This window comes from Acanthisitta chloris, unplaced genomic scaffold, assembly GCF_000695815.1.
Source record: "Acanthisitta chloris isolate BGI_N310 unplaced genomic scaffold, ASM69581v1 scaffold12096, whole genome shotgun sequence".
Lineage (NCBI taxonomy): Eukaryota > Metazoa > Chordata > Aves > Passeriformes > Acanthisittidae > Acanthisitta > Acanthisitta chloris.
This window is the reverse complement of record NW_008677656.1, coordinates 1-9,200: the sequence shown is the minus strand read 5'-3', so window position 1 is coordinate 9,200 and position 9,200 is coordinate 1. Positions and strand designations below refer to the sequence as shown.

The window sequence follows — 9,200 nt, the reverse complement described above, 5'->3', positions numbered from 1 at the left end:
CAGCAGGAACACTGTCCAAACAAACAAACGAGAGCTGGTTCGGAGAGATTAGCACACAGAAAATGTGAACGGGAAAGGAAAACATTTCAAACAATACCTCGGTGCAAGGCTGTACCAGTCTCTCTTCCTAGTGAAGTACTCTGTGTTTTACAGCAGAGCCATGTTTGGCAAAGTAGTCCTTTCTGCTCACACTTGCCACTCGGAGCTCTGCTAGCTGGAAGAGGTAGAGGTGTTCTGTAGGGGTGTCAACAGCTTGAATCCTTTGCCCAGAAGGGAAGAAAAATACACATGGTGCATCCCTCACAGAATGGCAGCTTGTCTAACCCATCGCTTCTCCTTCTATTGTCCCTGTGTCAGTAGGATTTCATTGCTTGACAAATAACTTTCCTTTACATGTTGCTTTTCATCTAAGAATTTGTATGTGCGAATCCTTTTCCCCCCCTTTGTTTTCCTCCCAGCCATTCATTGTAGGTATGTTTTAATACTTGCTCAAAGTAAACCTGCCTCTGCTCAGACCTCAATAAGCCAATGCATTACAGTTTTTGGTGCACTGTTCTGTCACAGGTGAACCCAAATGTGCTCAGCTCAATGGAGAAACAGAGGCGGAGAGAGGAGGAGGAGGAGCGCCAAATTCTTATAGCAGTGCAGAAGAGGGAGCAGGAACAGCTGCTAAAGGAGGAGAGGAAGAGAGAGATGGAGGAGAAGGTCAAAGCAGTGGAAGGTAATGTGCAGCCAGTGTGAAGTAGGAGTGGAAGCTTTCAAAACCAAGACTGAGATCTTGAATTAAGATCTGCCATTTGCATTCCTCCCCTGCCCAGACCTGCTAATGGGAATATCTTTTCTTACACTTGCCTCTGATATATTGGTCTGACTGTAGCTTCTTTTCCTCTGTCTATCTCCCTCAGTGTTGGTAGCTGTTCTCTAGTGCACCCTTCAACTGTGTTGTCTTCCTCAAATCATTCTTATTTTCTCCCTTGCCCCAGCTGTACCTTTTTCCTGCTATTCGTGTTGTTTTTCAGTTCTCTTCTGTCTCCCCATTTGCCTCCTCATGGATTCCCTATGTGCAGGATTAGCTGGCTTTGCTCTTGCTTCAGCATTTGATTATTTTGGCCCAGTGCATGATGAAAGAATTCTCTTTGAGGAGGACGGGAAAGGGACAACATGGGAGTAGCAAGAGCAGTATTTTTATATTGCCTCTGGCCTTACCAACTGGAGAACTAAAGATGAAGGGATGTACATAGAGCACCAGAGGTGGCAACTTCAGGTGTTGGTCTAATTTTTTGATGGTTTTGAATTAAATGCTGATTTAAGCTGTTCTGCAAGAGACAGATGTGCTGTGTTTAATAGATGTGCTGAAGGCACAGGCAGACATGCAGGCATGGGTGTCTGAGAGCAGGCTCATGTCTGACCAGCTCTGCCAACCTCCCTTAATCTGCTTCCTCTGCTGCTTTCACCACAGTGACTGGCTGAGCTGTTGGGGTTCTGTGGAGAGGCTGAACACCTTCAGAACACAGTGATGGTAGTGTGTGGCAGTATCAGTATCATGAGTCCTTAAGTGGATAAAGAATCAGAAAAGGAAAAAAAAAAGATTTACGTTCATGCAAGCCTTGTAAACTTTCCAAGATGAAACAGTCTGCTCCCAGATGTTTGGTAGGAGGCCAGATGTTATCTAAGAATAGTTTCCTTTACCTGCTTACCTTCCTAACCCTTAGAAAATCCAATTATTTGCTTGGCCTTCATATTTCCCTGGTTGCCAGTCCTAGCTAATCCGATGCTTTAAACTGAGACTCATCCAGCTTCTGTATCTGCCACAGATATCTGTATCACCCTGGCAAATTGCATATTCTCTGTGCTTTAATTCTTCATCTGTATAGACAGAAGAAGAGCTGCAAAGATAAATGTTCCTGTAAAATGTTTTTGTTTGGGTATAAGCTACATCCTTTTCTGGGTGAATGCAATCACTACATCATCTGCTTCAAAAATTCCAGAGCCACTCAAAGAAACTGGCATGGGATTGGACAAGTAAAGTGTTTTAAGCCAATTTAGCATACATTGGTGCTTTTCTTGGCAAAGATGCTTTTATTTTGGTGTGTGCAGTTTCTTTCAGTTTAGTTTAAATTTGTCCCTAGTCTGTTTCAGTTAAATCACTGCAGTATTATTCATCCCTAGAAACTGCAGCTATCCAGGTAAAACTGGCTTCTCAACAATCTTTTCTTAGTGCTAAGCACACCTGCCACTAGCATTTGCTAGTCCTGACAGTTCTTATGATGGACAGAAGGTGATTTGAAAATGAAGTAATTAATTTTGCTTGATTCAGACTTGTTAAACTGGATACTCATCAACAGAAGTTTTAGGGTGACAGAGATTTTCCTTCTATTTTGCAGTCTGTTTGGGATATAACATTGACTTTATAAGGTCTTCTGTGGAGAGGGGATGTGAAATACCTTCTCTCTGATGAACTTCATCAGCACTTCACCTGCTGCTTGATATTTGGACTGTATGTCTGTTTTTAGATCACATTCCTGTTTCCAATCTGAGATCTCTCTTCTCCCCACTCCAACGCACACCCCAGGGAGTAAGTTTCCTGCTGGGCCCATCTTTACTCTCCTGAATTTATGAGTTAAGGCAGCTCTCTAGATCTCTATCACAACAGCAGGTTAGAATTTCCCAGTTCTCTTTCCAGATGCTGCTTCAACATAATCTCTAACATATACAACTTTCTAGCTGATTGAGGGTACTTTTTAGGGCATTGTTTAGATCTTGAAAGCTTCTGGACAGGACTCAACTCAAGCCAACAGTATGAGAATAAGCTCTGCCAGTGATCTTTGGCATGCTGTATTAATCACTAGCTGTGGTAGAGGTAGCTTCTATTAATCCTTACTGAGATCCAGTCTGGTACCAGGGTAGTGCTCCTTGATTCCTGTCACTATTCCAGGTCAGATCCTTGGCAGGCCCTGGTGGATTTCCAAACCCTACACCACCTTACCTCTTGGCTGCTGTTGCCATGAAATTTTCCTTTTGCTGCTCAAATCATCACCTCATGTTTTCCTCAGCATTTTCACTTAGGCATCCATTGCAATGCCATCTAAATATTGCTGGTTTTATGAAAGAAGCATGAAGTACTGAACTGTGCTTGGACAGACTCAGATAATCTCTGTTACCTGCAATTGGATGTTGGGCTTCTCATCATGAAATGTTATAATGTTGTTAGATTCTGGGGGACATAGAATCATAGAAGTTTAGAGGTTGGAATGGACCTTACAAATCATCTAGTCCCAACCCCTGCCCTGGGCAGGGACACCTCCCACCAGAGCAGGTTGCTCAAGGCTCATCCAACCTGGCTGTGAACACTGCCAGGGTTGGGGCAGCCACAGCCTCCCTGGGCAACCTGTGCCAGTGTCTCACCACCCTCACAAGAAAAAGCTTTTTCCTTATATCTAACCTAGACTTCCCCTCCTTCAGTTTGAACCCATTACCCCTTGTCCTGTCACTGCAGTTCCTAACACAGAGTCCTTCTCTGGCTCTCCTGTAGGCCCTTCAGAGATTGAAAAGTTACTCTGAGGTCTCCACACAACCTTCTCTTCTCCAGGCTGAACAGCCCCAACTCCCTCAGCCTGTCCTCAGAGGAGATGCTCCAGTCCTCTTATCAACTTTGTGGCCTCCTCTGGACTTGCTCCAACAGTTCCATGTCCTTCTTATGTTGAGGGCACCAGAACTGTGTGCAGTATTCCAGGTGGGGTCTCAGGAGAGCAGAGGGGGAGAATCACCTCTTTCAACCTGCTGCCACACTTCTTTTGATGCAGCCCAGAATTCGATTGCATCTTAGATGCAAGTCCTGTCCTCCCAAATTCAGTGCTACCAAGAGTCTTCTAATAGGAAATTCAGGCTTTCTTTTACCAGTCTTTGACATATCTGGCCGTGGACATCCCTAGAAATGCATACTGTGTAGCTATTACTAGTTTTCTTGTGCCCTCAACCCCCATTCCCAGTTTGTTTTTGACTGACGGAGTAAGACATTAATTTAATATTCTGTCACCAGTGCTGGTGCTTCTTGAGCCTTTGGCATTTTCCAAAGATGGAGCCTCTGCTAGCAGATGTTAGCAAAGTCTCCCCCATCTTTCTTTCACTCTAGCTGTTCCCTGATGTGGCCTGTTTTCTGGAGTCTTACTCCTGTGACATCTCTCCTTGAACATTACTTTCACAGAATTCTGCTCCTGCAGAAGGTTGGTCCAACCGCAGGTGTTTAGCTAGTCAAATGAATTCAGATTTCCTATAAGAAAAAGGAAATGAGGTTCATAAGAGCCCATAAACTTTCTATTATGAAGCAATCTGTTAGCCAGCTGTCTGGTTGCAAACCACAGGTTATATTACTAGCATGGCTTCTTCCTGTCTCTCACCTCTTTAAACAAAAGCTGTCCCAGTGGCCCTCCTGTGTGGCAGCTTGCTTGCTCTGCCTGCTGGCCATGAAGACCTACCTGAGCAACCTTCGCAAAGCGAGCCGTGGTCATGGAGGATAGTCATGACTCCAGTTACTCACTGCCACTCAGCTAGTAGAACTTCACCCTTCCCTCAGCACTGCTCTTCATCCCATTCAGTGTAAAACCAGCTGCCCTCAGTTCACCTAAAGGAAGGTAACACCAGATGACCCACTGTGGTCCCTTCCAATCTGATTCTGTGATTCTGTAACAACAAACCAGCTCTTTTCTATAGTGCTGACCTATGCCTGGGTGTGGGCATTGAGCTTCTCTCTTTGTACCACACCACATCAGAAAGCTGCCTAGGGGAGTATCTGTGCCACAGCAGTGCTTCAAAATCAGTGATGGTAAACCAAGGGAGAATGAAGAGGCATGTTAATGGTGCACTGTATTCTCACCTCACCTGCTCCTGTGCATTGCTGCTTTTGCTGAAAGCACAAGACGATCTTGCTGGACTTCTTGAGAGCTGCTGGAGCTGCCTTCTTTTTCCCTCTAAGATGTTGACAAGGGATGCTGAGTGGTTTTTCACCTCTTTCCACTGCAGAACGGGCCAGGAGGAGGAAACTCCGTGAAGAGCGGGCCTGGCTGCTGGCACAAGGGAAGGAGCTCCCCCCTGAGCTTTCCCACTTGGATCCCAGTTCCCCTACCAGGGAAGAGCGAAGGACCAAGGATATGTGAGTATGCACCTGGAGGTTGCAGCATGCGAGTGCATTGAAGTAGTGAGTATGGCAAGGGGAGGAGTGCGTTCATTTGCAGGAATGAGGAGGGAGAAGTGAGGTTGGAGAACAGCAAGAAGTAAGCTGAGAAACCTCTGGATTTGGTCCACATGAGAGGAGTGCTTGTGATGAGGCCTATTTGTCGGCATTACGGCTCTGTGCATGGGTGGAAGGGAAGATGAAGTACAAGAGCATGTCTTACATGTCCTCAGTCTGCATATTCACTGTGGTGCTTCCCATTACAGCTTTGAACTGGATGATGAGTTCACAGCAATGTACAAAGGTTAGTCCTACCCGAGCTTTCCCCTTTGTATGACTTGCTCAAAGTCAAATACTCCCCTTTGCCTGTGTGTGTGTAACCATTCACCTTTCTTTTGCTCCTACCAGTTCTAGATGTGGTGAAGGCTCACAAGGACTCTTGGCCCTTCTTGGAGCCTGTGGATGAATCATATGCTCCCAACTACTACCAGATCATTAAGGTATGGAAAGTGGTCCAGCCATCTTGACTAATGCACTTTGTTGACTGGGATACAGTTTTTTTGGAAGTGTTTTGAAGTTTTGTGAGCTATATTACTCTCCCAGTCAAACTGCATGACTCCAATGGTCCCTTCTAGCCTTACAAGTCAAGGAAACCAAAGATGAGAGGCAGCCTCTCTGGAGAGCTGCAACTTTGTGAGCTCCACTATGCTTGCTGTAACTGAAGGGAGGTTTGGTTGTATTTCAGGCCCCCATGGATATCTCTAGCATGGAGAAGAAGTTGAATGGAGGTCAGTACTGCACCAAGGAAGAATTTGTGGGCGATATGAAGACCATGTTCAGGAACTGTCTTAAGTACAATGGTGAAGGCAGTGGTAAGAGCAGTAAGATGCTAAATTTGTCTATTTGCAGTGCTCAGTCAAAGCAAGCAGTGATCTCTTCCCTCTCACCAGTACTTGATTTGTGCTTCTCTTTCAGGGTATTTTTGGGAGACCAGATGAAAAAGTGGGAGTTTCTGAGTAATAAGGCCTGGGGCCTTAGTGAGGCTTTTGGCACAATGTGGTTATACTGAATTGCGGCACGGCACACTAGGACTGCTGTGCTTGATAGGTGGTGAAGGCAGAACATACGAAGAGAAGAAACTCCTCCCTTCATGTGCTTGTGTGTGCCTGCATGTTCCTTTTTCTCATAATAACTAACCCAGACTTTGAAAAGCATTGGAGTCTGGTTAGCTCCCAGTGTTCGCTGAGTACTGCAGAAAAGTGAGGGATGATCCAGGCTCATAGTCCTTTGCATGGACAATGTAGTTTTTATTTTTCTTGGCCATTGAATGAAGAACATGACTCTGCAAATGGGAAACCCTGGGTTTAATTGCCATGCCAATTAAAATTCTACATGTTGCTTAGATAATAAATTGGTTCCCATGTGATGGGCCATCACTGCAGACCGTGTCTCACTAGCAATGCCTTGAAAGGGAAGACAGTTAAGAACTAATAAGCTTGTTGCTGTTGGCCACAAGTAAAAGCATGCCTGCACTGCCACTGGGAGAGCTGTGTTCCCCAAGGAACTTCAGGGTTAGTTTAGTGGAAACAACTTGGAAAGTCACTTGCTTCAAGGCCTCGTCATTAACACTTCTCAAATGTCTTTTCCTTCCTATGCACTGAATAGAAAGTAGAAGCCCATCTAAGCAGAACTGTCCTGTGAAAATGATGCAGTGGAGATGCTGGTGTTGGCAATAGCTTTCATGTCAGGGTCAGCAAGTGCTTTAGAAACTGTACATGGATAAATGTGTTTGCTGATTTTCCTCTGTCTTGTGGCCTACAGCAGAGATTTGAACCAGTCCAAGAAAATCCTCTGAATGTAATCAAATAGCATTGCTGGAAGTTCACATCTCTTCTCTGAGCACTCTGCTGGCTAACTGTGCAGGTCACATCTCTGCGAGCAGAGGTGCTGCTCCTGCTAATGTAATTCTTGGCACTATGCTGGAACACTTGAGTTAGTGCTGACTCTGCAGGTCATGCTGCTAATGGCACTTTGTCATGCCTGTGTGCCTGTCCTCTGCTGGGGCTACTGAACACATCTGATGCTGTGTTGCTTATGGAGTTTAGGAACATAAACCAAAGCCAACTAGTTAGAAAAAAAAAATCTTCCTCAAAGAAACTTGGCAGAGGGGAGACGATTTTTCTGATGGGAAAAATCTGATGTTGCATAATTGTTTCTCTCTCTGAGGCTCTGTCCCAGATGTTGTTGGGTTTTTTTTGGCTGCAGAATACACCAAGATGGCTTACAACTTAGAGAGGTGTTTCCACCGAGCAATGATGAAGCACTTCCCTGGGGAAGATGGAGACACAGATGAAGAGTTTTGGATCAGAGAAGATGGGAGAAGAGAGAAGAGGAGCCGTCGGACCAGCCGCTCCAGCACAGGCAGTGTTTGGACTAGGTCACGAGACCCAGATGGACCAGGCAAGAGACAGCAACGCCTGGAAAATGGAGGAAAGCCTCCACCCTATCGAGCCACTTCCAGGGCTCCTGCTTCTTCCTCCTCTTCCTCTTCCTCCTCCTTCTCCTCGTCCTCAGTAGAGGACCCGAGTGGCAACCCAATGCAGACGACTCGAGACATGGGTCCTTCCAATGGGCGAGGCTTCCCGCGCTCACTGCAGTACGGCGGCATGCCCAGCCCTGTGCCACATCCTGGCCAGATGGTAAGGAGCCATTTCTGCTGTTCTTCACCCATCACATCTGTGGAGGGAGGTAAAGGGGAGCTCAACTTTTTACTGTGAAATCCATACTGCATGGTAAGAACCTTTTCCCTGAGATAACAGGTCAGGACCTTGGTTTCTCCGAGCGAAACTCTTCAGCCCTTAGATTTAAACTGGTCCAGTTTCAATCTTGCCACACTACCTGGGAAGAATCTCCTCACATCACATGGCCAGCATGTCCCCACGTAGGCTCGCACCAGCCCTGGTTCCCCCAGTTCTCTTATCTCCTGGAAGAGTTGCCCCATTGTGCATGGGGAGCTGTCACATTTCCTCTCCTAACCTCCAGTTTATGAAGCTGAACAAGCTGGTCTTCTTTTGTCTCAATTGCTTACAGATGCCTGGTAACTTTGTGCCATCTGTGTACTACTGCTTTTCGTGCCTTGAGTATAAAAGCAGTAAACTGAATCAAACAAAGGCCACCCTGAACTGCAGCAGTGACCTACCTTTAGCACAACATTTCTTCTCTGAATGTCACCTGTTCTGCCTCCCCTCTGGGCTGTTCCTCACCCATCCTTCACTGCCTTTTCCATTTTAACCAGTGATGTCTTGTGGTGTGGTTATGTGTCAGCTACTCTCTGAGATCCAGGCTATCCCTCACCCTTTTACCTAGAGATCAAACAATTTCAAGAGCGATTCTTGTGATGCAGGTAGTGGGAGGCAGTAGGACAGCTGGGAGCATCGAGTATTTTGAAGGAAATTCAGCACATTCCCTGGTTATCTTCCTGCTTCCATCCCCTTGAGGTCTGCTCCTCTTCTTGGAGTGAACCACTGCCCCCTCCAGTCTTCTTGCTTGTTCCCAAATACTTGAGTGACAGGTGAATGTGTTGCAACCTTAAGCACAGGGGCCAGGATATGAGAGAGTGACTTTGGCCAGGGAGCTATGTCACCTCACAGAAGTCTACAGGTTTTCCATGGTATCGCTAAAAAAGTCTGTCTGCTCATCTGTGTCGTTCCTCCAGCCTTAGCTTCCCCTCAGCTGCAGTACTTTGGCTGCTTTTCTGTGCTTCACAAATTGTTTTATTTCTCCCTCCTGCACTCCTCCCCATTCTCCAGAGACCAGCCGTGCCAGGAACGTTTGGTCCTCTGCGTGGATCGGATCCCACAAAACTGTATGGCTCTCCACGAGTGCCTGAGCCCCACCCCGGAGAGCCGGTCCAGCAGCACCAGCACTTTGCCATGCAGGTAAGCAGGGCTGCAGCCCAGGGATGCAGCACCCCAGGACACACCGGTGCGCTGGCTCTCCCTGACACCCATCCTGTCTCTCTCCCTCCTCA

At 46.5% G+C, this 9,200-nt stretch overlaps 1 protein-coding gene across 1 annotated transcript in view; it reads left to right on the top strand.

The window, feature by feature from the left end:
• The window catches only part of LOC103804015 (cat eye syndrome critical region protein 2-like), a gene marked incomplete at both ends in the record, with an annotated part of 39,871 nt that extends 30,763 nt beyond the window's left edge, over positions 1-9,108 (top strand). Inside the window, 7 exons of the mRNA XM_009076602.1 lie at positions 565-721; positions 5,020-5,149; positions 5,437-5,474; positions 5,579-5,670; positions 5,916-6,042; positions 7,436-7,869; positions 8,980-9,108. Of these exons, the coding sequence (XP_009074850.1) occupies positions 565-721; positions 5,020-5,149; positions 5,437-5,474; positions 5,579-5,670; positions 5,916-6,042; positions 7,436-7,869; positions 8,980-9,108 (1,107 nt within the window). The remainder of the gene's footprint in view (positions 1-564; positions 722-5,019; positions 5,150-5,436; positions 5,475-5,578; positions 5,671-5,915; positions 6,043-7,435; positions 7,870-8,979) is intronic.
• Between the last annotated feature and the right edge of the window lie 92 nt (positions 9,109-9,200).